Source organism: Chiroxiphia lanceolata, chromosome 10 (genome assembly GCF_009829145.1).
Source record: "Chiroxiphia lanceolata isolate bChiLan1 chromosome 10, bChiLan1.pri, whole genome shotgun sequence".
Classification (NCBI taxonomy): domain Eukaryota; kingdom Metazoa; phylum Chordata; class Aves; order Passeriformes; family Pipridae; genus Chiroxiphia; species Chiroxiphia lanceolata.
Genome location: NC_045646.1, coordinates 13,841,537 through 13,869,516, shown reverse-complemented (window position 1 = coordinate 13,869,516; position 27,980 = coordinate 13,841,537). Strand labels below are relative to the sequence as shown.

The window sequence follows — 27,980 nt, the reverse complement described above, 5'->3', positions numbered from 1 at the left end:
CCCTGTGTTTTCCTTCTACCTTCTCACGACAAGACACGCTCGTGTCGCGACCGGCTTTGGGGGACCAGATGGTTTTTCCTTCAGACTGGAAAAATCTGGGCAGCGGAGGGATCGAGAGGGATGGACGCAGGTCCGTGTGTCTGCCTCTACGTGCAGCTGGAAAAAACCCGTTGACATAACAAATGTTTGTGGGGATGTGTGTACACACGCACACCAGCCCTGGACGCGGTCGCGCCCGGGTGGAGGGGCCCGGCCCCGGGATGGGGCGCCGGACCGATCCGGGCCGGGCTGGGCTGGGCTGCCCCATGGGGCAGGCGGCTGGCGAGGAGCCGGGCAGGGTCGAGCAATCCGGCGCCCACAGAGACACTTGACAACCTTTTTTTGTTGTTTTCAATTGTAATCAATTTCAGGGTTTCTCTCCCAAAAAGCCTAACCGGGGCTGAGCGCCGCTCCGTCCGGGAGGTGCGGGGTGTTTAACAGCACGCTGCACCTCCTTCCCCTCTGCTTCTCCCGGTAAGGCGGCGGAAACGAGCCTCGGTTACTGATTCATATTTCTAATCTTCCTTTCCTGAACATACAATGTGCTTTTGTTAAATGAATGGTCTTTAATTAATGCACTTGCACAATGCAGGGCCTTGCATGGGGATCGATGATAGGAAGCAACAGGGGATGGTTCCCTCCAAAATGGTTTGTCAGCGTTGAGAAAGAAAAGGCAATGTCTATAAAAGGGCCACTAATAATGCCCACACGTCTCTCACCATGTTGTCTGAGGGGACATTCCTTCCCTTGTTGACAGTCAAGTGTAATAAGTACATGTCTTCGCTCAATCATTATAGACCATAGAATTGTATTCTTTAATTAGCATGTACTGTTAGCCCTCCTTTCCTTTATGGGCCAGTTTTTGTCTTTTACAGACCAGTAAAAATGTTTCCCTTCTTTCCTTTTTCTTGAATTCTATTATTTCTCAAATTATTTTCTTTCTTTCTTTCTCTCTCTCCCTTCATGTAGTCAAATGTATTCTTTATTGGCAATATTCCTGGCAGCCAAAGCCAACTTTTTGTCATCTCTCTGTGTTAGGCAACTTCTTTCAAGTTTTCCTTTCTTAAAAGGACTCAAGGCAGCGCATGCGCAGGGCGCCCGCCGGGTTCGGGCCGCGCTGTGCCCGAGGCTGCTCCAGCCCTCCGAACAGCAAAGCTGGGAGTTGTGTTTGTCGTGCGAGGAAAACTCTGGGCAGGTTCGAGAGCTGCGGAACCCTGTAACGTATTAACATCGATTAGGAGAATATGCGAGGCGAAGAAGGCTCACTTTCAGATTAGTTTAGCTGACGATAGAATTTGCTCTCTCTCTCTCTCTCAAAAAAAAAAAAAAAAAAAAAAAAAAAGACATAAAATGCTCTAAATCCTCCTAGGAACCTTACAAAAAGTGTCACTGTGACTGGGGCTCATTGTGGCTGGGGAGGGGGAATTCTTCAAAAGAACACTTGCATCCTGCGAAACAACAACCCCTCGGGGCGGCGGGGAGCGGCAGCCCCTCGGGGTGGCCCCGCTGAAAACTGTCGCCAATGCCCAGACTGTTAGTGACCAACATCCCCAGTGTTAGTGACCCCAGAGCCGCACGCTGACCGGGCAGGAGCCAGGATGCCACTGCAGAGGGAACCGGGACACACACACACACCAGAGGGACAGAGCTCCACTTGGGTGACGCTGGTCTCTGTTTTTACATTCTACACTTTGGTCAGTGCTTAAAGTACAATTCGTTTGAAGTCTGCGATCTGAAAAATGTTGTCCCAGAAATGAAGCCACAGAACTGTTTTGTTTTGTTCTTTTAATACAAATGCCAACCTAAAACGATTAACATTAAAAAAAGTTAAAGACCAACAAAAAAAAAAAAACCCACGCATTAATACTTGATTGTACACCACATTAATAGTACATAGGTTTGGGGAAATTTTTTGTCAACTAATATGAAAACCAACAGAAAGCCAAGGCTGATTGCACAGTGTTTTAGGAATGGCTCGGTATCATCAGTATACCAACACATATTTTAAAAGTGCACATTTGTAAAAATAACCATAGAAATGAAACGTTTATAAATATTTATTGTAAAAAATCCAAATATTAAAAATAAATAGTATGTTCAAGCACACAACAGAACATTCCTTCATAACCAAACATGTGATGAAGAAAAATAAGGAATATAAGAAGTTTGGAAAGAGAAACAGCATATCAACATTGTAAATGTTTTTTTGAGAGCTACATTTTTCAGAGGCTTCTTCTCTATACAGTTCACAAAGAATGTGCTAGATTTTCCCATAAATATGACAGGATTCAAAATTAATAACAATAATAATAATACCCACTCCACTGCAAATTGACTCGGTCTTTACCCAGGAAAGGTCCCATTAAATTAATGGATTGGCTTAGAATGGCAGGATTAGGCTCAGATCATTCTGTAACAACTAAAACAGAAATACACTGGTGAGTTACAACTTCAAGAAATTCGTATTCCGAACAGAGTATTGCATGATCTCCAATGAGAAGCTACTAAATAAAACTTGATCAGCGAATCATTTCAGTACAACACCGTTATGTTTATAAAATGAAGATACAAAAGGGATGCAGTTCAACTATCCTTACACTCACAGACAATAAAACATGAGAACATATGGAAGCCATCACTTTGAATGCGTTAACAACTTCGATACATTGCACTATATACATGCTTGATAGGTATCTGGACCGTTAAAATTATCAAAGGTTTTACTCTTATGTCTACGGTCTCGTTTTCACTCTACTGGAAAGAAAACATTTGTTGGTAACACAGTGGTGTTGCTGAAACCCAACATTTCTGCCTTCGCCCAAGATTCTCATTCTGTGCAGAGTGCGTGTAGGAATAATTTATTAGACGGAAAAGTTTGGAGGATGAAATACAAAAAAAAATGGACATAATTTCAACTTTCGAACTGGAAGGTCATACAGACATCTATGGACGTTTGTACACAGACAGAGTTTCACGCAGACACAGTCACATATATCCGAATGTATGTCTATACACAGGATTCGATAGTTTGGTATTTTCTGCACCCTCTGGGCCCCTAAAGTTATCTTTAAAAGTTTGATTTTTATCTCTTTAGAAACGGTTTAAAGCTAACGGGCAGGGTGAGTTTGACAGAGAGGAGAACAAATCGCTGACAAAGAACCTTTTACGTTTCATCAGCGTTGTTAGGACGACGAGCAGGAATTTCTCAGATAATAACTCCCACTTCAAAGATTTCTCAGCTCAATAGAAATTGGACCATCCTTTTTATTCAACCACAAGGGCTGGCACTAAAGACGACTCAACTGTTTGAATTTTTTTTCCCCGTGTTTATTTTTCCCCTATTCACTAGGGTACTTGGATAAAATAAACAACAAGACAATTACTGGAACATGGACTTCTAACTTTCCCGGGCCCATGGCCCAGCGCCCATGGCCCCGGCCATGCGGGTGTCAAGTTCCCCCGCACCGCGGAGCCTCCGCTCGGTGCCGCGAAGGGACAGCGGGGACGGGCGGGGTGTGAAGGGGGGCACGGGCAGCTCCCCCCTTGCCTCGCCCCGCTTTCCCGGGTCCTGGGGCACTTCCATCAGCACACCTACTCCCTGGGGCCAAGACAGCCCAAGGAGGGGGGTCTTTCAGTACCCATCCTATCTTCCCCTGCCGGGGGTGGAGGGGGAAAGAGAAGGAAGCAATTCTCAGGCTTTGTGGGCAGTTTTGCTGCGAGAAGTTGGTCAGAAAGACTGAGGAGAGCGGGCGGGAGATCCCCCCGAGCCTGGGGGTCTGTCAGTCCCTTACTCTGGGGAGAAGGAGACCGGGGCTACAGCGCCGGAAAGGAGCCTGCCTCGGGGGGAGGGCGAAGTCCAGCAAAGCCCAGCTCCGCCGAAGTGCATTAGGTGGAGGAAGTCTATCTCTAGCGGGGAGCAGATTGAGTGTATTAAGCTAGCATGAAACCAAAGGTCAGTGCAAATGTATCTTAATAGACTGTCTCAAATGGAGTGTGCCTCCTTTGAAGGCCGCTTGCTATTGCTCTCCTCATTACCATAGCGATCCTAACGTGGCATGCTGATGCACCATAAAACTCACACTTTCAACCCCAAAATCAGGCTCTTTGAACAACCCGAGCTTGATTAGACCTTTCTCCTTTTCTTTCCCCCCTTAAAAACCATTTCCTTGCCTTTAGAAACTCTCCCTCAAATCCCAAATGCATTCTCTGATCCTGGCAGAAAGCAGAAACAAAAGTGAGCTGAGGCGACGGTTCAAGCGGGCCTTTTCTTCCTGACAGTCTTATCCATTTTTATTATGGTCTGGAACAAGTGCCCTGTTCGCGTGGGTTTTGTTTACCGGAAATTAAATGAAAATGATTTAGTTCGCGTCAAACAAAAATATATACTTGTATACACAAGAAAAAGGCCCTGTTAGACGTAAATATTATGTCCTTAATGAAAAGACTGGACGGGCTCCAGACTTCGCCTTTCACTATTTAAGTATGACTTGCCTATTGCCATAGAAATCCTAACTTACCATGAAGATTCACCGTTGTGAAGAAATACTTCTTTGTGCGAGCTTGCTTTGATGTCTAAGGCAAAAGATTCAGGCTTTCAGCTGCGTCTGTCTAGATTACCTTGAGAGCAACGGGGTAGACATCTGTAACAAGCAAATGAAAAATTAAAGGTGATTAGCCTGCACATCCAAATACTTCTGTAAATAGAGAAATAAAGAAATAAACAGATATCAGGACATCATGGAAACATCCTCCCTGCTCACATCTGGTTTCTGCACCTCTCGATTTCCGTGACACAAGTTTCGGGGGCTGCAGAGGGGCACAACTCTCCCCTGTTTAGTCTCCTCTTTTGCACATTGCTCTCGCCTAGCTAATTCCCTACGTGTATTCCCGGTAGCGACATGCTTTGGTCAGTATTCGTGGTATTTCAATACAAAAGTTGTCGCGTTTGGGTGAGTGAAGAAGGGAACACCGACTTGCTGCCGTGGGAGGAAAATACAGATGCATCAGTAAGGAAACACTGGGTGTGGGGGTATTTTTAGTCACTGACCAGCTATTAATTTTCCTGTAGCTTTTATATTTATAGATACCAATTTACCCGTACGTATGTGCATGTGTGTGCAGTTGTACACACACAGTAACCCCAGTCACCTGGGTGCAGAGGTGATCTGTCAGACACAAGAGGATGCGGTTACAGCAGCCTTCTGTCTGTACTCCGCAAGCCATAGAAACCCCTTCCAGCAGCCCATGCTATTTATTTGCTTACACTATCTGCTATTCTTAAACAACATTAAAGTAATTAAACCGGCACCATTGCAGTAGTTTCAAGCTACCCCAGTGGATAGTTTGGTTATTATATTTTGGGTTTGTTTGTTGTTTATCCCTCCCTTCTTCTCGGAATCACTGTAGTGGACCCTGTAGGTTTGATACTCTGTGGCGGGATGGAGATGCTAAAGCCGCGCTGTGGGGCCGGTTTCGTTCTCATCGGGGCTACTCGCAGGGCAGATGCTCCGGAGCAGCGGCCCCGGGTCCCCGCGCTTCGGGGGGCTGCCTGGCCCCCGCCCTGGCGTGACGTCAGAGAGTGTGTCCCACACCCCGTTAGGACCCCCCAGGAGCTTCAGCCCCCACGGTTTCAACAGGAACCACACTCTGGGTGGGACGGGCATGTTTAGGTATTAGAAGTCATTACCAGTGGGAGCTAAAATGGACAGTCAATCATCGCACCCCCCCTGGCCTTTCTTTATTAGCGACTACTGGGTGTGGACGGGGAGGAAATGATATATTATGTAGTTATATACAGGAAGAGGGAAAGTGAGGAGATTCTTTACAGAAACATCCATCGAACGGGTTAATTAATCAAAGAATTTAATGATCCATTTGTACAAAATCGATAACAATAGTTTATATAATATATATATTTCTTAAAAAACCACACTCTCACAGAAAATCGTGGGTGAACAGAACAGTGGCAGCACACAGTACTGTTGACGAAGAAAATCTGTACAGCCAAAATCGTATGAAATCACTTGGGAAGGGAAGGAAAGGAAAGGAAAGGAAAGGAACGGAAGGAAAGGAAAGGAAAGAAAGGAAAGGAAAGGAAAGGAAAGGAACGGAAAGGAAAAGGAAAGGAAAGGAAAGGAAAGGAAAGGAAAGGAAAGGAAAGGAAAAGGAAAGAAAGGAAAGGAACAGGAAAGGAAAGGAAAGGAAAGGAAAGGAAAGGAAAGGAAAGGAAGGAAAGGAAAGGAAAGGAAAGGAACGGAAAGGAAAAGGAAAAGGAAAGGAAAGGAAAGGAAAGGAAAGGAAAGGGAAAGGAAAGGAAAAAGAAGAAAAAAGGAAAAAGGAAAAAGGAAGAAGAAAAGAAAGAAGAAAAGAAAGAAGAAAAGAAAGAGGAAAAGAAAGAGGAAAGAAAATAGGAAAAGACGATGCACATCGGTTGGCTTGTAAACAGACGGAGCAAGGCGGTCAGAGAGGGTGTGTGTGGCACGGCGGGAGGAGGCGGCAGCACCCCGGCCGAGGCGGGCGCAGCCCTCCCGTGTGCGCGGTGCCGGGGGCGCAGGCCGGGCCCCGCCGCCGGCCCACCCGCGCGTTCGCAGCCCAGCTCTCCCTGCACCAAGCGCTTCTCGCCGCCGCTCCCGCTCGGCTCCCCCGTGCCCGGGGCGGCGCTCCTCGGCTCGGCCGGTCCCGCCACCGCCCACGGCGCGCCCTCAGCAGCGGGGCCGGGGCACTGCGGGGGGGCCGGCGGCGGGGAGGCGGTGGGGGCGCGGGGGGGGGCCGCGGGGGCCCCGCGCCTTGACACACGTACCATTCGCTCAGGTTGGCGGCGGGCTGCGCGGGCGCGGAGGGCTCAGCGTGGGAGCAGGAGGCGGGGGGCTCTCGGCCGGAGTCCGAGGAGGGGGACACCAAGGAGGGCGTGGAGGACTCGTAGCCGGAGCTGGGAGGAGGAGATTTGCAGTGCACTTTCATGTGTTTTCTCAGGGAGCTGGGGTGGGTGTAGGACTTGTCGCAGCCTCTCACTTTGCAGTTGTAGGGCTTGTCGCTGGTGTGGACATGCGAGTGCTTCTTCCTGTCGCTGCTGTTGGCGAAGCGCCTGTCACAGCCCTCGAATTCACATTTGAACGGCTTCTCCCCTGCAGGAGGCAATGGGCGAGCACAGCCATTAGCGGCGGCGGCAGGGCCGAGAGCGACGCGTCCCGGCACCTCCCCAGCCCACAGCCTCCCGGACCCCTCTCTCCGGCCCTGGTACGGCTCCTCTCCCCGCGGAGGCTCCTCTCACTGGCCTTGCCCTTTCCCGCCGGCCCCGCTGAGCATCCCCCGGAGCCGCCGCTCCGTGCCCACCCCGCTGCGAGGCCAGCTCCACACGTAGAGCACCCTGCCCGGCCAGCTTCTCTTGCCCTGTCCCCTGCCCTGTGCGTCAACGTGGCGGTTTGTGCAAAAGACAAAGCTCCGAAACAAGGAAAACTTAAGAGGCCAAGTGCTCGTTCCGAGCAAATGTGTGCTGTCCCCGCGGACTCCGAAGTCCTGCAGGAAGAGCGGTCAGTGATTTATCCCTTCGAAGTTTTTTACGTTAAATACATTTCTCACAGTACCCCAGGTGCGAGTGGAAATATTTTTCATAACCTGGTTGGATCACATTTCATCCACTCCTTACTTGCACTGATTACACTGCCATGGAAGATCCACATCCCCCTCCTTTTCCCCGCTCCCCGGCTTGCTGATATCGTGTGTACAGGCACAAAGTATTTCAGAAAGACATTGATTGTGGGGGCAAAACGATAAAGATTCAGCAGAAGAATGATTAGGCCGGTGCACGGCACTGTCGCGAGGGTAGGATTCCCTTTTCTTTTGAACCTATAGTCATGGAAGGAATTGCATTCGGCATTAATCTGTCTGGTAATATGATAAGTGACGTTACGCATAACAGAAATGCAATCATGTTGCTGGAGTCGTGTGAAAGTTTAACCTCTAATCGTGTGGACCTGGCATGGTACACGATATACAAGAGGTTTTCAAGTAAACACGCCACAGCCAGCTTCAGGATGAAATGTTGACGGCGTTATCGTCGTTGACAATAACAAACTGCAAAACCCTCTTGCCAAGGGTTACCCAGGTCCTGTACCAGCGAGTATGAAAATAACTTTCTGATCCCTCAAAAGCCAAAAAGTATCAGGAAGGAGAGGACTCCACAAAAATACATGGTCGAACCTTACCGTGAAGAGCAAACAAAGCCACTGTGTTCACCATCATGGCGTATGTGGTCAAAAGGACTTCCATTATTTGGGTTTGTGTGTTTGTTTTGGTTTGGGTTTTTCAAAAAAATTCTTGGATTGTGCGTTTGTGGTTTTTTTTCCTCTTAGTTTGTCGTGATTAAATTTAGGAGGGACTCAGCCCACATCGGGTTCGGCTGCGAGCAGAGGCAAATAAAGGAAGGCATTCCAAATATTTCACATGAATGCACTTTATGCAAGGTGGGTGGGAAAAGCTCACGGCTCCTCGTTTAAAGTATGTCCTTTCCGCACTGTAATAATCAATGAGGAGCACTCACATCCTGCACCCTTAACACTTGCATAGAGGATGGGTAAATACCTGGTGTTGGAGGGAAGGGCGGGAAGAGGTTAAAAATAAGGTCTCTTACAAAACCATGCGGATTCTGTAACCAAATACTGTCGACGTACAGCGGTGCAAATGCATAGACACACGCCCGCATATAATCTAATTAGAGTTTCACGTAAGGAAACAATTTGACCTTCAGCATCTAAGTTGAGACAACAAATCAAGGATATTAGTGTAGTACAAGCAAGCAGTAAGTTAGGAGACCCCAGGGAAAGCCATCCTCATAAGCACTCCGCTTGTGCAAAGTGAGTTCCATTCAGGTAAAAGAGGGCTGCGGCGCACTGCGCTTTGCCGAGAGTTAAAAAATGTTCAATTTCGCTTAACCCCCTGAAAGAGCCACTGAAAGGTCCGTCCGTGCAGCCGGGTTTCAAGTGAGAAGAGGGCAGCATTTTCTCAGCTGCCCGGGTTGCATTCCCTGAACGCCTCAATAAAGAGGAGCCATCCGAGACATTTGCAAGTATTCCTTTCGCGAGAGCAGGTTTTCTTACGTGGAAATCCCTACCCGGCAGGGAGAGGAGATTGCACAGGTCGCGGCTGCCGCAGCCCGGGTAGTGAGCTGCAGCCACGCAGAAAGTTCCGCGGGCGATGGAGACGCGTAGGACCTGAACCGCCATTTTACCCCCACACTTGTAGCTGGGCAAAAGTGTTCAGTGAAATTCAGCTTGGAATTGGTGGCATAATCCCCCGTCTCCGGGAGTGGATTAAGGTATTTACCAACTTCTCCGGGTGAGTTGTGGTGGGGGGAAGCCGGAGGCGGTGGCCTCCGGGCCGAGGGCGAGGCTCGGGGCGACGGGGGCCGCAGGGAGGGAGCGGGGCTCCGTCCCACGGCTCGCACTATTGTTCCTGGCCCTCTGGGAAGGCGGCGAAGCGATCCCAGCCCGTCCTGCTCGTCCCGCTGCCGCCGCCTTAACGGCCTTATCCTCCAACCTGGAAAACTCGCATATCACCAGATATCCCTCTGCCTGCTCCCCGGCCTCGGAGAAATCAGAAGTCATTAATATTTAAGGAGGCAATAATTTTCCTGTTGAATCTAGAACTGTCTTCATGAATAATTCGTAGTGAGTTCTATTAGGGTTTCAGAAACATTGCTTTTTTGACAACTTCTGGGTGTTTAATAGAAACGGTGGAACCATAAAGGCCCCGCAGGAGTTTGCACAATACAGCAATTAATCACCGGGAAAGTTAAAGCCAAAAGTACAGAAGCGCAGAATGGTGTTTAATAAAGGCAAATCTCCGATCTCGGGTTGCCCTGAACCTGCGTCTCCGATGTAGGTCAGTTTTCCCAAGAATTTAACCATTTTCTGCTTCAGAGACTTCAAACAGTGAGGCCGTTAAAGAGCAGTAAAAGTTTGTTTACTTAAGAAAAACACTGTCATTAAGAGACGAGCTCTCCCGGTTAATGGCTGTACCTGTGCTGATCCAACAAGGAACTGGCTCGGATACAAATTACGTGACCCGGGGATACCCCTTTTTCCTCGAAAAAGGGGCCGAGAAGGCAGCCGAAGAACGCAACTGTGCTATCGTTCACCTCCTCCCCCACCTCCCGCCCCGCACACAGACTTGCTCCTCATAGAGCGATGGAAAAATAATGAGGTGACGAGTGACGGTCGCTGTAAAATCTCGGTGCTATGTTTAGAAGATAGCGATACGAAATTAGTGTATGTTCTGCATATTATATCACGTCGAGCTCTATCATAAAAAATGCGACTCTTGGAAGGTCAAGCCCTGCACCGAGCATGGGGGAAGGGGAGTTTTATGAACTGGAAGGCGAAAAAAATCGTTTGGCTGTAAGCAGATCTTACAATAGGATTATGTAGTTTCCCTCGCAGTGCATAAGGCTGTACAGAAGGGGGTGGGAGGTGGAAAACCCTACACTGGAACAGATTAAATTTTCCAAAAAGGGCTTATTTCTTATCTTCTTCTTCAGAGGGAAAAAAAAAAAAAAAAAAAAAAAAAAAAAAAAAAAAGACAAGCCAGTGCTACAGACTACAAACACCGGCTGCTAAACTAATTAATACAACTTCACAAGCTGCTCTTGGAAGTGTGAAAACTTTCTACGTGCAATTTCATTAATTATAAATGCTTTCCTGGCCGGAAGAGTTCAAACGTAGTTTTGCAAGATCGTCCATCGAGTTACTTTATTTTCTGTTAACTAGAACTAACAGATGTTTCTGACACATGTCCCAATTTCGCTTAACAGATCTGCAAATGACATTTCAAAATGTACAGGCCGAAACAATACCAGGGTTTCTTTCCTTTTCTTTCTTTTCTTTTCTTTTTTCTTCCCCCCCCCCCCATGAGAATCAGAACTTGCAGCTCCCCATATTTGCGAATGCAGAAAGTCGTTGGAAGGCAATGCTCATTAAAAATGTCAGTGTTATTCAGATCAAACATTTGAAACTCTCCCTGCCCAAAACAGAACTGTTGAACGAAAAGGTCGCAGCTGTGTTATTCTCACAATGTTCGAGCAGCAGCATCTCAGCGACATCAGTCAAAACTGACTAGACAAGTTGTAACTTCCATTGTTCACTTTTAATTTGTGAGCTTGCACAATGATTTCATTTTTTCCCCCGACTACTTTAAATCGGAAAAAAAAAATCCTCGCCCGTGTGAATAAGCAGAAATAGTCGCTATATCACTCCATATTTACACACATCTACTCGCATAAACATTACAGCAGCCTCTCTGCACAACCAGAAAAAAAATATGGATGAGAATTCTAAGATCTGCGTTTGTTGTCCCCTTCCCCCCTCCTTCTCCCCCTTTTCCAAACGGTAAAGAAGAAAACAAATCCGAGAATTTATTTTCCAGAAGTGCTTGGCGTGCATTCAATAACAACTCAAAGGATACAATAAAAAAAAAAAAAAAAAAAAAAAAGGCAAAACAGTACACTGAATAACAGAGAGAAAGAGAGTAAAGAGAGCTTTACATACTGACCTGTATGAGTTCTTTTGTGTATTTTGAGATTCTCTGATCTGGCAAACACTTTGCCACAGCCTGGGAAAGGGCAGGGGAAAGGTTTTTCACCTGTGTGGACTCTGATGTGATTTACAAGTTTATATTTGGCCTTGAAAGGTTTCCCTTCTCTTGGACACTCTTCCCAGAAACATATGTGATTGGACTGCTCGGGTCCTCCAACGTGCTCCACCGTGACATGAGTCACCAGCTCGTGCATCGTGCTGAAAGTTTTCGAGCATAATTTTTTAGGAGTCTGGTCCAACTCAATCCACTTACAGATGAGTTCCTGTTTGATGGGCTGCCTCATGTAACGAAAGAAGGCACCCGGGCCGTGGTGTGGAGCCAAGTTCATGTTCAGGTTCATACCACCGTAGTTATGAAGTGAAGAAGCAGCAAAATGATCTGTCCTGGAGGCTGGTACTTGAGTGAAATGTTCAGACCTGGCGTACATTTCTCCAGGTAACCCCAGTCTGAGCTGTCCGTTTAGATGGCCACCTGGAGCTGCATGGGGAGGCTGCTCATGGAGTCCAGTGAACAGAGAGGGATTCCCAGCTTCTGAGTGGTGGTGGTGGTGACCATGGTGTCCGGGGTAGCTACCTGTTGTTGAGACAAACAGTCCGTGGTGAGAACTTGCAGGGGGCTGCTGCTCAGTCAGCCCTGGCATGAGTGGGGCCGGCAGGTCTCTGCGTATGAAGAAGTCCCTACCTGCTGCCAGAGCCTGGGCTGGGTGAGAGACGGGGTAAGGGGCTGCTGGTGACTGCGCCGGGCCAAACGCTCCCGTTTGACTAGAGACCACCTCGGCTTGGCCTGCCATATGATGATGATGATGATGATGATGATGATGGTGGTGGTGGTGGTGGAGCTGGTGGTGGGGATGAGGGGCAGGGCTGAGCTTAAGGGCCGCGGGGCGATGCTGAGGATGAGGATGGTGGCGGTGCCCCATGTGTTCTGGCCGGAGCGGCTGCGGCCCGAGGCGGCACTCGGCGGCGTGCTCCCCCGGCTGAGTGGTGTGGGGGCGCCCGGCGAGGCCCGGGAAGCCTGTCATGCTCTGAGGGGGGTGGTGGTGGTGGCGAGGAGCCCCCGCCAAGTCTACTAATCTCAGTGCCGTTTTCCGCCTGGAGAGAGCAGCAGGGTCCATCACTGGGATCCCCAGAGCATCCACGCTCATTAGCTTCTAACGCTAAAAAGTCACCTGACAGCGGGAGGAGAGAGACACACAGAGAGGAGGGGGGCAAAAAACAACTTTTTTTTCTTTTTTCCTTTCTCTCCCTCCCCCCCCAAAAAAGTTTCCCAGTCCCGCTGCCCTGGCAGCGGGGGCGCACGGGCGGCTCTGCCAGCGGGCGTGCTCGGGGGGGCTGGCGGGGCCGGGGAGGTCCCCCTGGTGCGGCCCGTCCTGCCCGGGGCCGCGGGAGCCCCTCACGGCGCGGCCGCAGCGTGCGGGCCGGGCCCGGCCCCGGCTCTTCCCCGCTCCCATTGGCCGCCGCCGCCGTGACGTCACCGGTGACAGGTCCCGCCGCCGCCTCGCAGGGTTATCGCTCGGAGCGGCGGGGGGTGCGCGCCGCGCATGCGCCGCCGCCGGGCGCCCCCTTCCCCCTGAGCGGCCCGGGGGTCTCTGTCCCGGGGCCGCCCCGGCCCGGCCTCGCCGCTGCGGCCGCGGGAACAAAGCCACGCCGGGCGCAGGGAGCGCCCCGGTCTTCCCCCCGCGCCTCTACCCGTTCCCGCTGCTCTGCCCCGAGGCGTGGGGTCGCCCCCGGCAGAGCCCTGCCAGCCCCCCGGGCCCGCACAGAGCAGCGCGAGTCGAGGCGGCCCCGCCGGAGCGATCGCGGTCCCGATCTCCCGGAGGGTCCCTGGCACTTGTTGCCAGCGCGGGGAGCGGGTCCTTCCCCGCAGAGCCCGCGGCTGGGGCCGTCCGCTCGCTGGCCGGGCACGTGCGGCCGGGAATCGGCTACCTCGCCGGTGCCGGAGCCCGGACAAAGGATCTCTGGGAGCCCCTTCGTCCCCTTCCCCGCCTCTGGCAAGTTTTAGCAGTTATCTCGTTACTGGACGCCGGAGCAATGCGAGAAATCGTGATGTTCAGGCTGAATCTGAGTGTTTAACCCAGAAGAGGGAGTCTCTCTCCCTTTCCCTCTCTCTCACTTTCTCTCACGCACACTTACAGGGTAATTCTACGTAAAATCCCCATCCTTGGCTTGAAGGAAAAACATTGCCAAACATTTCTAACGGACTCGGTTCTGATGATTCTCACCTGAAGGGAATAACACGGTCTGCAGGGTTTGCGTGCTAGTAATGAAAGTGTAGGTTTGGGCTTCAGCTGGATACAGTAAGGCCTTATAGGTTTAGAAAAGCTTAGGGCTTCAGCACAGAAGGAAGCATCTGCTTAAGTTTTTAAGAAGAGGATTGTGAACTTAAAAAAAGTAAATGAAACATGGGGAAAGACTCTTCTGCTCCAAGAAAGAGAAACACATCTCTAAATATCTGCCCACCGTATTAGCACAGTACTCAGATCATGACATAAGAACAGCTCCCCTAATAACCTCTCAGTCTTATGAAATAAAACAACGATTAATTCTCTATCCACCGTGTCAAACTCTAAGTACTTTAATACATTGATTTGCTGTTAACTTCCCAGTTGATACTTTACCAGATGCATGCCAGGTAAAGCTCCCAGTGTATAATTTTGCATTTCCGTAAGAATGTAACAGTTTTGGTGATCAATAGTTTTTTTCTGATGTAATAAAACAAGAAACGGTTTGGCAATATCAACCCAGCTACTTTCATGACAGAAGCTACCAGCCAATGATTGGAAACCATAAGATTAAAGAGTAGGACATACATAACCATATAGGGGATATTTTTGTCACAGCTTCACACACTGAGTTGGCTGTAATTTTGGTTCTGCTTGCATTTACCATATTTCCTCTGTTACACAAGGCTGATATGCAGGTAGGTAGCCATAGATACATCCTTGCGTGCATCTTTCTGAGTGGAGATGATGAAAAGTGACAAATGATGCAATTAGCTCTCCATCCTTACATAACATGTTTACGCAGGCAATTTAAACCACACACCATCCTCACAATATCTCAACTTTCTAGTCTACTTGCTCTATGAAATGGATTTGACAGTCCTATTCATGACCATCTCAATAGGAGTGCACGGAAGAGACAAACGTTAGGAAGTATGAATCTGTTACTTACAAATGTACTGAGAGTGGGAATCCCAAATAAAGCTGCTTTCCTCATACCTCCTTAAAACACTGCATCTCTACATACTTGTTATCCATCATTTGACACTTCTCAGTCAGGTGAGAAAACATCTGGAACAGTTTGTCAATTAAAAAAAAATGTCATAACCGGTTTGCCCTAAGTTCATTTCAAATGTTGTGATGATTTCTCGCCAGACACTCATGGCTCTCAGCTTGCCCCTCACTCAGGGATGTCTCTCACACCCTTTCTCAGGCAGTGCAGGAGAACCTGGCCCTCGTGTCCCTCACTGTTAGGTGAGGTTGGTGTGAGCCCCGGTTGCGTGGGTGGGGGGAGTGGGGCGGAGGCCGCCACATGATTGCAGGAGGCGGAGAAACGGGGAAGAGGAGGGAAGCGGGCCCAGACCCGGCCGGGCTCCGCGCATCTCCCACAATGTTTTGAAAACTGCCTGTCTGTGCAGACCTTTGGCAGCTCGAGCTCGTACTGCTGCCACTAGAGAGGTGACCGAGGTCTCCTGCTTCTTGGCAGCGGCCTGAGCCGTGATTGACCAGACATGCCGGGCTCTCGGCAAACTCTCAAATGTGTCAGCAGGGTCAATAAACCGGCAGCTTGATCCTGAGTACAAATTTTCCTGTTGTTGCTGTGTCTGCGACCCCATCTGCAGCCCCCGGCCCCAAAGCTCACCCGTGCTGGAGGGTTGCTCTAAAGAGGTGATATGTTGTACAGACGAGTCACAAGCGCTTCTCGTCTCTCCAGCCGTCTGCCCCTGCCTCCGACCCGGCTCTCTCGGGGGAAAGGCTGGCCGGACAACCGCCGGGAAAAGGCAGGAGCCCCGCACGTCGGGGCTGTGCCCTGGAAGAGGGACTGAGCTGTCTCCCTCCTTTCCGCCCTGCCATGCCGGACCCAGACCTCCACCTGCCCACATCTCAGGGGTGCGGGGCTGAGGCGGGCAGCCCCAACCCTTCGGCCTCTATCCGCACGCACCCCCGCTCCGCGCCGGGCTGCCGGGCCTGCGGCGTGAAAACGGCTGCATATCTCTTTGCTGGGAGGGAACAGCCCCACCTGCTCAACGGCTTTACCTTTGCCTTGGTTTTTGGTAGGAATCTACCTCCACATCAAGACTCTTTTCCTATTTCTAACAGAAGACAGAGCCAAATCCTGCTCTCCATTATAATCGTGCTCAGCGCAAGGCACAGCTCCTGCCCACAGGAAACATCGGAGAGAGCAAAATCTGACCTTTACTCACGCCATGTTCTCCCACTTCCGCCTTTGCGGAAACTTCCCTTCCCCACGAGCCAGCTAGAAACTATCCAGCCTGTGCTCGAGGGCTGGGATGGAACAGGACGCTCTGAACACTTTAGACAGGCGTTCGGACGGTTATCTTTAGGCTTCAACTCCCAGACGAGAGGAGGTGAGTGGATCAATCTGAAATCTTTACTGTGAGAAAGGGAAAAAACCCGAAGAACAGAAACAGAGAGGACAGAGAAGTCACTCTATGCAATTCCTTATCCCCTAAATCCACACTGGGTAGGAAGGGATGAAGGAGGGAGACTCAGGACGTGAGCCCGAGTCTCTGCCTGCCCCGGCAGAAGGCACTGCTGGTTAGGAAGAGGTGGTTCAAGAAAGGTTTTCAGCAAACCCATCATCACCTCAGAGAGGAGAGGGTGCCTAGTAGCTCGAGAGCACACTCTGCCTTTGTTTTTATTCCCTCGTCCCATTCCTGCTTACGGGGACTTCTTTACTTCGGGGTTCCTGGACAATGGGAAGCCACCTACCAGACAAACAACGGTTTGTACCTAGGTTTGCCTCTCACATTTTGTGACCTAGAGCTACCCTAGGACAAGCAAATCATATGCTTATTTTAAATAGAATATTTCATTCAGGACCTCAAGATTAAGGTATTCCTGTCAGATAAGCTGTCAGTCACTAACTACTTAGACACCACATTGTGGAAGCCCGGTATCCCTGGTAAAGATGATACATATCATGTAAACCCCATCAACAAGATCAAAGTCTTCTTCTTTAATAGGATCCAATACATGTCAAACCTCATTCCAATCAAATCGTCCGTAAATGAATTCAAGATGAATATGTCATAGAATAATGTGACAGTGCAATCACATGGGGTCAGGGGTTGTTGTTTCAATGAGAGAGTCGTCAAATATTAATTCTAGAACCTGCAAATGAATAGGCATTGAGCAGGATTAGGCAGCTGCTGGTGGGGAGTTCTGTCGCTGATTTGTGTTTATGCAAGTACGTTAAACACTAAGCTGAAAAAAATAGTCTCCTTTGAACTGTAAAAAGGACATATTTTAACTTACTTGACTTTTCCAGGATGTTTCTGTAAAGTCGTTTTCTTTTCCTCATTACAAGGGGAGTCTTGTGCCTCATTTCCTGACTTTGTTCCTGTTTGGGGAGAGAGGTGGAAAGTTAAGAGCAAAACCATTTGTGTGTGATATGAAATGAGTAAGGCACTATATGTCTTGGGCATCATAGATTCAAAAAGAAAAGGGGAAAAAAAAGCAGAAAAACATAAAACCAAAACAAAACACAAGTTAGGCAGTGAGAGGGGAAGAGAAGCTTTCTCCGAGGGGAAACTGGAGGCTGTCTCCTCAGCAAAGCAGCACATGTTTTATGGACTCATGAAGTTTCCATGGCTGATTTAGGGGAAGAAAATATGAAAGGACATCTTTTCAGTTCTCCTTTGATCTGACATTCACCTTCTGGCAGGCTATTGTAAGGGAGGTTTTTTACCAACTCGACTATATTGTTTACAGATCCTTCCTCCCGAAATTAAATTCCGGACTCTCTGAGAGCCTCCAACACAAGTTGTTGTCTCAGCAAGGATTAGTATAGTACCACCCTGGCACTTCTCCCTGCCTATAATTTTCAGCTTGCTCTTTGCTCTCTGCAAGGCAGAGCTCTGCCACTGCTGCAGGCAGAACTTTGCACAGCTTGTTTTGAGCGGCAGCAATAGCCCTGAGAGCAGATCTGGGGTTGGACGCAGTGTCCGAGTCTGAATTTTTACAGATATCTTTGAAATTCTCAGGGGTTGGTTTGTTTGTTTTTAATACAGAAAAGCATGCTAGGGTCTAGAATCAGTTACTTCAAGTGCTATTATTGTTATTACTCTTGCTACTATTATTACAGGGAATTCCAGAGCTGAAAAACAAAAATCAATACTAAGACAAACACTTAATGATATTAATCATGAAACTTCATCATCGTATCACGGTCATACTCTATCATAAATAATTTGATGTCCTCAATATTTTCACTGCTGTGACAAAAATTACTGCCGAAATAAGAATAACTTTAGGAATCCCTTAGGAATTAAAATTCCTAGTCAAGTTTCATTCATCCTTGCACTTTTCTCGAGTCAGAGCAGCCAACACTGCCCCACTAGAGAGAGATTTGCAGGAGTTGAGCTTTATTGGTTAGGATAGGAGGCTGGAGGAGTGCTCAGTTCCCAAGCGTTCGCCAAAACTTGTTGAAACTGGACAAAAAAAAAAAAAATAGCTGCATTTAAGGTTTCAAATGGTTACCAGATGACAAAAAGGAAGGCAAACCAGTTGTGGATTTCAGAGTAAATATTGGCTAAAACTCTGGCTCGACCTCGCACGCTTTTCTCATCTGCAGTGTGCCTTTGGCGGAGCAGGAGGGTGAGGATATCCCATTGCCCGAACTGGTCGGATCTCGGCCGGACCGAGCTCCGGGGCGTTAGTGCGGGCTGCCAGTGCGGGCTACCAGTTCCCCCCGGGTGTCGCGCTGGGGCTGGGGCTACGATGGGACCCGCCCCTCCTCCCTCCCCCCAGCCCTTACCTAAACGCTCATTCCTACGCCCGGCCGAAGGTGCGCCGGCAGAGCAGGGCTGGAGCAGCCGCTGCCCGCGGGATCCCGACGGCCCCGGGCGGGTGTGTGAGAGCCAGACCGAGTGGGCGGCAGCGGGGATGGCGTGTGCCCCGCCGCCACCCGCTTGTCACGCAACCTGTGCTTTCCGCGGCCGCGCAGGGCGGAGGGAGCGTTCACTGGGAAGAGCTCGGTGCAGAAATAAAGTTCCCTGTCTCTGGGTGGAGCAAGCCCCGAGCCTAGCCCGGCCAACGTGCTCCCCGCTCGGCCGGGGTCCCCCGGGCTGAGGGACCGTGAGTGACAAAAGAGTGGCAGGGCGTGGGGCCGGGGCGTCTCGGCGAGGAGCACACCCCGGTTCCCGTCGGTTCTGCACTGTGCCGGTGCCAGGGGCTGGCACACTGTTTTGGGCTTGGGTCAGAGGTCACCTTCGGAAGCATCGCCCAGGACAGGGATTTGGGAGCATCCCCACTTCCCCAGCCGGCTGCAGACGCGGGACGGCCCCTCGGGGCCGGAACCAGAGTCTCAGCCCCTCCATGGGCTCTGTTCGAAGCTGGCGGCAGCACCCAGTTCCCTGAGCAGTCCCCCCGGCTCTGCCCGAGGGGGGGCGGGTGGGGGTCGGAGGGGGCCGGCCGAGCTCCCGGGCTCCGTCCCTCCCGTACCCGCCTATAAAGAAGGGCGTGCGGTGCTGGAGCACCGGATCCCCCGGCGCGCCCCTGTGGCACCGGGCGCGGCAGTGGGCGAGGTCCTGGGCGGGGAGCGCGTCCCCCGGGACGCCTCCCCACGGGGCTCGCCATTGTCAGCGCTCCTCGCCCTCTGCCCGCCGCCCTGGGCCCCCGGCCCCGCCTGGGCGACCGCAAGACCCGTCCGGCCCCTCCACTTGCCCGTCCGAAGCGAGCCCGGCCGCTGGCGGGGCCGGGAGCGCCTCCGTCCCTCTCCGCGGACCCCGCCGCCCCCCTCCGCAGACCACCGCACCCTGCATTGCTCGGACCGCCAGGCCAAGCTCTCGCCCTCTTTTGCATTCAGAGGGGCAGGCGCGTCTCCCGGCGTCCGGCGGAGGGTGCCGGACCCCCTCTCGATGGCTCCCGCGCTCTGGTCCCTCCGCCCGCCCCCGCCCGCAGAGGTGCTGTCAGGACCCTGCCCCACGTGGGCGAGGGGCAGCCGTGCAGCTGCCCCCTCGCACCGCAGGGTTCCAAGCCCTTCCTCCCCAGGGTGTCCAAGCCTCCTCCCGCTGGGCCCCCCCGACGACAGGGAGCTCTCGTCCAGCCCTTGCGGCAGGCGGTGGGGGCCACCCAGCTGCCCGCACTGCCCAGGCACCCCCTACTCCCAGGCACTTACCCCTGCGACCTGTTGAAGGTTTCCCCTCATTTCTGAACTGGCAAAAATAAAAGTGGGGGTGGAGGGGAAGGGAAAAGAAAGAAAGAATGAAAGAAGAAAACAATACTCCCCCCCACTAAGAACCCACCACCTCTTTGGCGCTTCCATCGAGGCGGTCATCCTTCATTTCTTCTTTTCTTGCTTTCTGGAAGCAGTTAGGGAATGTATGATGATGCAGAAATGAGCCGTCAGGATGATATTTTAATGGCTTATATGTCACGTTGGTGCATGTGGCTTTGAACTGGAGCAGCTTTCGTTTCCTGCAGAGAGCGCACCGCAAATCCCACTTGATAACTTCTACAACCCACAACATTTTTTTTTTTATATTCACTCTTACATTGTATATTTAGATACGCTTCCTAAAAATACCTTCTCGTCTGCCTTCTCGTGTATTTTGTACCGACCTGGAATGATCACTGGTTTCCCCCTGCACGGGGAGGCAGGCTAGCACTGAACTACCTAAGTTTCTAGCTCTCCTAATGCCATCGCCCAGAAGAGTTCACAACAACGCTGACAACTCTGTCCTTCACTTAATTTTAGCACCAAATACAGAAAGCAGTGCAACACCCGCCTTAAGACCATGTGTACACCCAGGCGCTTCTAGGGCGGGTATACCTGTTGCTATAAGCCATTGCAATTCCATCAAATAGATTTGGTAGAATAAATGCAAACGTGTAGATTCAGCTCAGCATTATTCTAAATGCTCCCCCACCAAACCTTGTAAAACCTCCCAAGATCCAATGAAAATTACATAATATATCTGCTTTGCAAGCTATCTCCATGCACCGAGCACAGGCACACTGCATCTGCAGATAAACTGCAGCGAAACATTCCTTCAAGGCGTATCAAAGTTTATTTATTGTCTTTGGTTTTCGCTTGGGTTTCTTTTTTGTTTTCTAGGCGCTATGGCCATTTTATACCTCTCGAAACGAGGCAATTCTCAACCGAAAAGGGTTCGCGCAGCTGCACTGCTGGTCCGACTCCCCAGTACCTGCGCTACGGATTGCTAACCAGCGGCTTTAATTGGAGAGGATGAGTTTAAAGTTTCTTTGTTTGGCACTAGGAATTGGAGGGGCTCGGATTGAGCTGCGAAGGAGGCAAGTGAAGGGCTGAACAAAGGCGAAATGTAAGGAGTCTGACTCTTAGCGAGCTTTTGGTGTTTTCGTTACTAGAAAATAATTAGAGCTAATGAATATGCAGGCGACTGAGTAAATAAATAATTTGCCAGTTTTATATATGTACGCGCATGAGCACATACATAAGTGTATCTATGCATACTCACACAAAGATGTCTACATTTTTAAGTTTCATGAGATTTTTTTTTTTAGTGCCGAAGCATCGTTTAAAATATTGTACAAATGTTGCTCAGCTTAATTGATTAAGCCACAAAGGCTTTCTGCTTTTAAATACCATACTTATACCTTTCAACAATCATTTTAATATATAGTCAATGGCTCTTTGTAGCGGGAACAAAAAAGAACTATCCACAGTTTTTCAATAGACTTTGAGCTGGGGAAAGACAGGTTAATCGAGGGTTGCATCTAGAAAACAACCAAGTGTTGTATGTTTGCACTGAATCCAAATGTCTGCATTTTTCTAACTAAATCAAAGGGAGTGTTATTTCTTTTTCTGCTCACTCATCTGAAGGTAAGTAAATTTTCTCTGGCGATCAAAAGCCTGGTCAGCAACAAAGACACCGCCTGCTTTTTCCACCGTCCTGGTGTGGCAAGTTGAGGAATTTCAATAACTGTGACAAGGGTGACTGATTTGTGAACTAGAAAAGGTTTGAATGTCAGAGAATTTACATTGCTCCTATCGAAGACTTTAAATTTTTTTTAAAGAAAAAAAATAAAGAGAGAAGTATCCGGCAGTTTCATGCAGCAGAAGGAGAAATAATGTAGGTTTGTGAAATTTACAGTTTCACCTGAATAAAAGAGACTCCATAAAAGAGAGAGTGAGAGAAAATGAGAGTGAAAGAGAAAAGAGAAAGAAAATAACAAGAAAAGGAGGCGAAACGACCACAACAAAATTAGAAAGTTAAGAGTTCTCACCCACCTGCGTTTTGATGGGTGCAGAAAAAAAGATTTATTTCAGAAACCTGATGGAGGGATAGAGTCAGCTACACAGAGAAATCACGCCTGGTGTTTAAAAATAAAATATAGTGCACCCAGCACCTACTCTCGGAGAGCTTCAGTTTTTAACAAGAGGAAAACACCTTCAAAAGACACGAGTCCCTACAAGGCTTCTCTTTCCAAAGCCTAAAAAGTTGCTCAGTGATCTCAAAAATTCTGGATCACCAAGAAATCATCATAACCTTCATTATCAGAGTGCTGGAGAAAGAGAGAGAGAGAGGGACAGAGAGAGGGAGAGAGGGGGAGAAAATGACCCTAATAATATTAATAGAAAAAAAATTTTTTTGTCCCCTTAGCATGCATACACACAAAAAGATGCGCTGGAAATATTTTCGGGGGGCGGGGGGAAAAAACCCAAAACAACAAAAAAAAAGGCAAAAAAAAAAAGGCAGAAAAGCAAAAAAAAAAATCTTATATATTAAAAAAAAAAAAAAGAAAAGAAAAAAAAGTTGTTTCTGCCGCAGCCCCGTTTGTCAGACCGGTGTCAGGGCGCCACAATACCTGCGATGGATGAGCCGGCGCGGCCAATCAGCGCCGGGAGCCGGCGGGGCCGGGGGCTGCTACGCGGGGAAGGGGGAGCCAGCCCGGGCCAATGGTTGCCCACGTCCGCCCGCACGTCGCTCCGCCCCCGGCTCCCATTCATCAAGGGGGGGGACGGTGTCGTCTTTTCAATTCATTTATCTGCAGGAATGATTGCCGCTATCAGTCTCGCGTTCACCGCCCGGCTGAGGAGGTGAAAGTTTCTCCCCAGGAAGATAAACCGCAAAAGACAATATTGTGCATGATTTGCGCCTTTTTTTTTGCAGAGGGAGAAAAAAAAAAAAAAAAGGCCCCCCGAAAAAAAAAATCGGGTGAGTGTGGGGAAGCTCGAAGAGGAGAGAGAAACAATCTCTCGGCCACTTTGCAACATTCCTATAGCCAAAAAAATCACTGAAGGAAGTTTCTTTTTTGTTTTGGTTTTTTTTTCAATTTTTTTTTTTTTTTGCTGCCCGTGTTGAACTCTCGCCGTTATTGTTATTTGCAGCCAGTTTATTTTTGAGCTTACCCAACCCCCCCTTCCCCACTTAAACCTCCCCGAAAAGTCAAAGCAGAGAGACGGTGAATATTTTTGGGGCACATTTTTATTATTTTTATTTGCAACTGCGAAGATTTCTTCCCCCCTTCCGCACCAGCCTTTTTTTTTTTTTTTTCCTTCTCCCCCCCCTTTTTTTCCTTCCCCCTGCGCTGATGCCGAAGGGGGTGTTTTTGATGTGGTTGCTTTGGTGGTGATCGTCGCTGACTTTCCAAAGAGGGTGTTTTCGCCGCCGCTGCTGCTGCTGCTGCTTCTCTCCGCGTTGTGTGTGTGCGCGCGTGCTTTTTTTTTGGTTGCTGCATCGACGCTGGGAAGATGCTTCTGGATGCTGGACCGCAGTATCCCGCCATAGGAGTCACTACCTTCGGATCCTCTCGCCACCACTCCACGGCCGATGTCACGGACAGAGAAGTGGGGCTGGGGATCAACCCCTTCGCCGACGGCATGGGCGCCTTCAAAATCAACCCCAGCACCCACGAGCTGGCCTCGGCCGGCCAGACCGCCTTCACCTCGCAGGCGCCCGGCTACGCGGCGGCGGCCCTGGGGCACCACCACCACCCGACCCATGTCAGCTCCTATTCCAGCGCCGCCTTCAACTCCACCCGGGACTTTCTGTTCCGCAACCGCGGCTTCGGGGAGGCGGCGGCCGCCAGCGCCCAGCACAGCCTGTTCGCCTCCGCTGCCGGCAGTTTCGCCGGACCCCACGGACACACCGATGCCGCGGGACATATACTTTTCCCGGGGCTGCACGAACAAGCCACCAGCCACGCTTCACCTAACGTGGTGAACGGGCAGATGCGCCTGGGCTTCTCCGGAGACATGTACGGCAGACCCGACCAGTACGGCCAGGTCACCAGCCCCCGCTCCGAGCACTATGCCTCGACCCAGCTGCACGGCTACGGCCACATGAACATGAACATGGCAGCCCACCACGGGGCAGGGGCCTTCTTTCGTTACATGAGGCAGCCCATCAAACAGGAACTCATCTGTAAGTGGATTGAGCCCGAACAATTGTCAAACCCCAAAAAGTCCTGCAACAAAACTTTCAGCACGATGCACGAGCTGGTGACTCATGTCACGGTGGAGCACGTTGGAGGACCCGAGCAGTCCAATCACATATGTTTCTGGGAAGAGTGTCCAAGAGAAGGGAAACCTTTCAAGGCCAAATATAAACTTGTAAATCACATCAGAGTCCACACAGGTGAAAAACCTTTCCCCTGCCCTTTCCCAGGCTGTGGCAAAGTGTTTGCCAGATCAGAGAATCTCAAAATACACAAAAGAACTCATACAGGTACGGTAACCTTCTCTGTCGCTTTTCTCTCTGCGAGTGGAAGCGCCGAGTGCCGGGGCCGGAGCGGGACGCGGGGCCGTGCCAGAGGGGTCGGGGGGACCCGGCTTGGCTGAGAATCGGACGGGCAGGAGGGGGTATGGTGTAGGGCCACTGCTTTTTCCGGTAGAGGCCGGCTAGGAGCTTCGCTGCAGAAGGAGCTCGGTCACAGCCACGCCAGCAGCAGCAACAAAAAGAAAATGATCCCCGCCGAGGCAGAGAGGGAGGACGGCAGGGTTTGCTGCTGGAATTGTTAGGGCGGAGGGGGTGGGGTTGGGGATCATAGTAACCTGTCCTGTTTAAATTTATAGGTTTTAATTAATTATTGTTCGGCAATTTTGGCTGTGGCACGATGAGAAATTGTGCTAAATATTGCAGGCAGCTCATCAGTCTCCTCTTTGCAATTCAGGGCTTGGTAAATATTTAATTCGGAGGAGCGATTTTAAATAAACCGAGCCCGGCGCGTTAGTGTGTTATTGTTGTGCGGAGGGGAGGCGCCGGTATCCTTGAGAACTTTTTCCTTCGTGGGAGGTGGGAATACAGCAGCCTCTGTCCGGGAGAGCAATCTCCCCCCCGCTCCCACCCCCGAGCTCTGAAAGCCAGAGCCGCTTTCTCCAGCCCTTTTGCCGAGGGTTTGTGGGGCTGCTCACTCGTTGTATTCCTGGGCCGGATAATTTTCAATATTGCAAGAAAATAGGGGGAAGGGACTGGGACGGGTGGAAGAGTAATATATTGCGAGAATGAGCTATAAAACCGGAAAGTAGACACTGAGGATGGTGTGTATATACGCCTGCTCTCGCGCTCGGAGCGTTGTGATGAGACAGAGATGCCCGGGACTGGGGTTGTAAAGGAAACTCGCCCCTCCAAAGGGAAGGGGAAAAAAAAAAGTTATTTAGCTCTCCCGCTCTCCGAAAAGGGCGCTGAGCAGGAGTCGGAGGAGCAGAAAGGGCAGAGAGAGAAGCAAGATTTTGGGATTTGAGTCTCGTTGAAGTTAGAAAGTTGCAAGTGTTTGAAATGGAGCCCTGGGCTCCGTCCGGCGGTGCGGTGGGGACAATGAACGATCCAGCCGGCCCTGCTTAATCAGATCCCTTTCCCTCCCCCCTCCCCCCCTTCCCTCTGCAATAGGTGAAAAACCATTTAAGTGTGAGTTCGAGGGCTGTGACAGGCGCTTTGCAAACAGCAGCGACCGCAAAAAGCACATGCATGTGCACACTTCCGACAAGCCCTATCTCTGCAAAATGTGCGACAAGTCCTACACGCACCCCAGCTCCCTCCGAAAGCACATGAAGGTAAATGGAGGGCGGCTGGCGTGCGGGCCCGGCCGGGCGAAAGGCTGCGGGGATGGGCAGCAGCGCCGGGCCGGCGGCGCGGCGGTGCCCGCGGGCGGAGCGCGGCCCGGGGCCGCCCGACTGCGGGGCCCCGGCCCCGGGCCCGCCGGGCCGCGCCGCCCCCGCCCCGCTGCGCTGAGCACCGGCCCCTCCGCTGGGCCCTCGGGCGGTGCGGTTTGCCCGGGGAGGGGCGGGGGGGTAGCACCAGGAGGCAGCCGGGGGGCGCAGTCCGGCCTTCCCCCGCCGGCAGGGGCTGGGGCCGGGGCCGCCGGCGAGCCCCGCAGGAGTGCCCGAGCCTGGGACTCGGCGCTGGGTCCCGTTGTCTGGCGCATCCCCAGGCGAAGGCCTCCGTCCACCGCTGCTCTCTATCTCTGCCCGGGTTTTCTTTTGCAGGTCCATGAATCATCCTCGCAGGGGTCCCAGCCTTCTCCCGCCGCCAGCTCAGGCTACGAGTCCTCCACCCCACCAACCATCGTGTCTCCATCCACAGAAAACCAGACCGCCAGCTCCTTATCCCCTTCCTCCTCCGCAGTCCATCACACGTCCAGCCACAGCACGCTTACATCAAATTTTAACGAATGGTACGTCTAAAACGCTAAAACAAAACAACAACAACAACAACAAAACACAAACCGAAACAAAACAAAAAGCCCCAAGCGAGCAAACAAATACCCTATTTAAAAACTCCAAAAATAATGAACATTTTGAAATCAAAATTTGAATGAGCAAACAAAAGTAAAATGCTGCCAGTAGACCCAGGACTGAGTAAAATGAAGACTTCATTTTTTAAAATCTTTTTTATTCTTTTTTTTTCTTCCCTTATTATTTCTCTTTTTTTTCCTCTCTCTCTCTCTTTTTTTTTTCTTTTTTTTTTTTTTTTTTTTTTCCTGACTGTTCTGCTCTGTTCCAAGGCTTGGTAGGCGAAGGGGTTAGTAGAATGCATAAGAAGACAAGGTTACCAGGGCAAATGCCAACTGTGTAGGGCTTTACTGGAAACCACTGATTAGAGATCGCCAACTGCATGTCTGCTCGGGCAGCGGCCTTCCCCCCCATCCCCTCTTGTAAATACAGAATTATTAGCTTCAAAAACAAAACAACAAAAAAATGTACTGATTGATTTTGTAAATAGTTATATCGCAAGTTGAATAAGGGGATATGTGGATTTGTGGTCTTTGCATATATGTGGGGGGAGGGGCGGGCGGGCGGGAGCGGTGGCGGGGGGGCGGAGGTGGTGGGGGGGCAGAGGGAAGAGGTAGAAATTCAACTATTTGTACTGAATGGCAAGAATGTTCTAGTAAATGTGTACCAAAATGTGAATTACTTTGTATTATTACAGTCTAAACGTCGATCTAACAGAATATTATTGGTATTAATGTGCTTTTTTGTATAAAGTGCAACATTTCGTCCCAAAGTCCAGTCTAAGTAGTGCAGTAAAATGTTGTTACACGTCCTGTCAAGAAATTCGTATAGTGAAAGCCTGGATCTGCGTGTCAAACTGTTACATTTGTTTATGTAAAGTGATATTAAAAAAAAAAAGATATAAACTATATCTGTCCGTTGCTTTTGGCAAATACAAGAACATAATGTATATAAATCCTAATTTCCATATTTATCCGCATGTAAAGGTCCGGTTATACCTGTTACAAGATATTCAATATTTATGGCTAGAAGAATTGGTATGTAAAATTTAGTTTACAGAACTGTTTGGTAACATTTCGTACCTTATTAAAGATTCTTAAATCCCAAGAATTGTGGTAGGAATTCTTATTCCCTAAGTCAACCTGCTGCAACTCCAACTAGCTTTAGGATATTAGAATAAAACTGTCCCAGTTTTTCACTGCTTTCCATTATGTCATCACTAAAGCAGCGAAGGTGATATAAATGTGATAAATGAAAGGATCCCTGCTGGCATTACTATAGTGTGTAATTAGTATTTATATCAAAATTTATGAAACAAATTTTCGGCCGCAGTATAATTTAAATGACCTTTGCAGACATAGAATAACAACCATAAAAATAACAGAAATAGATTGCATATGCTACATAAATATTAATGTGGGGAATTGTTACACGAGAAGTGCTGCATTCCAC

General features: G+C 49.9%; 2 protein-coding genes across 6 annotated transcripts; one reads left to right on the top strand and one right to left on the bottom strand.

The window, feature by feature from the left end:
• Nucleotides 1–1,807: 1,807 nt before the first annotated feature.
• On the bottom strand, nucleotides 1,808–22,138 carry ZIC4 (Zic family member 4). 5 transcript variants are annotated; one of them, XM_032698118.1, is made up of 6 exons: nucleotides 22,086–22,138; nucleotides 20,119–20,290; nucleotides 17,129–17,213; nucleotides 11,584–12,201; nucleotides 6,839–7,163; nucleotides 1,808–4,679 (listed from the first exon to the last, which is right to left on the bottom strand). In XM_032698118.1, coding segments are annotated over exons 2-6 (1,068 nt in total). In that variant the 5' UTR covers nucleotides 20,158–20,290; nucleotides 22,086–22,138; the 3' UTR covers nucleotides 1,808–4,678. The 5 variants fall into 5 exon arrangements, with proteins under 5 accessions (XP_032554009.1, XP_032554008.1, XP_032554011.1 ...); XM_032698117.1 differs by lacking the exon at nucleotides 22,086–22,138 and having other exon boundaries at nucleotides 20,119–20,444; XM_032698120.1 differs by lacking the exons at nucleotides 20,119–20,290; nucleotides 22,086–22,138 and adding an exon at nucleotides 17,528–17,681.
• A 684-nt stretch (nucleotides 22,139–22,822) lies between these two features.
• On the top strand, nucleotides 22,823–27,635 carry ZIC1 (Zic family member 1). Its single transcript, XM_032698121.1, has 3 exons — nucleotides 22,823–24,525; nucleotides 25,687–25,850; nucleotides 26,283–27,635. Exons 1-3 carry the CDS (start codon nucleotides 23,550–23,552, stop codon nucleotides 26,478–26,480), a joined length of 1,338 nt encoding a protein of 445 aa, XP_032554012.1. The 5' UTR covers nucleotides 22,823–23,549; the 3' UTR covers nucleotides 26,481–27,635.
• Nucleotides 27,636–27,980: the final 345 nt, after the last annotated feature.

Coding starts and splice junctions, on each gene's coding strand:
- ZIC1 (XM_032698121.1), top strand. CDS start 23,550: ATGCTTCTGGATGCTGGACCGCAGTATCCCGCCATAGGAGTCACTACC. Junction 24,526..25,686: donor ACACAAAAGAACTCATACAG/GTACGGTAACCT, acceptor CCTCTGCAATAG/GTGAAAAACCATTTAAGTGT. Junction 25,851..26,282: donor CCCTCCGAAAGCACATGAAG/GTAAATGGAGGG, acceptor TTTCTTTTGCAG/GTCCATGAATCATCCTCGCA.
- ZIC4 (XM_032698115.1), bottom strand. CDS start 12,772: ATGAGCGTGGATGCTCTGGGGATCCCAGTGATGGACCCTGCTGCTCTC. Junction 7,164..11,583: donor ACACAAAAGAACTCATACAG/GTCAGTATGTAA, acceptor TGCCTCCTGCAG/GGGAGAAGCCGTTCAAATGT.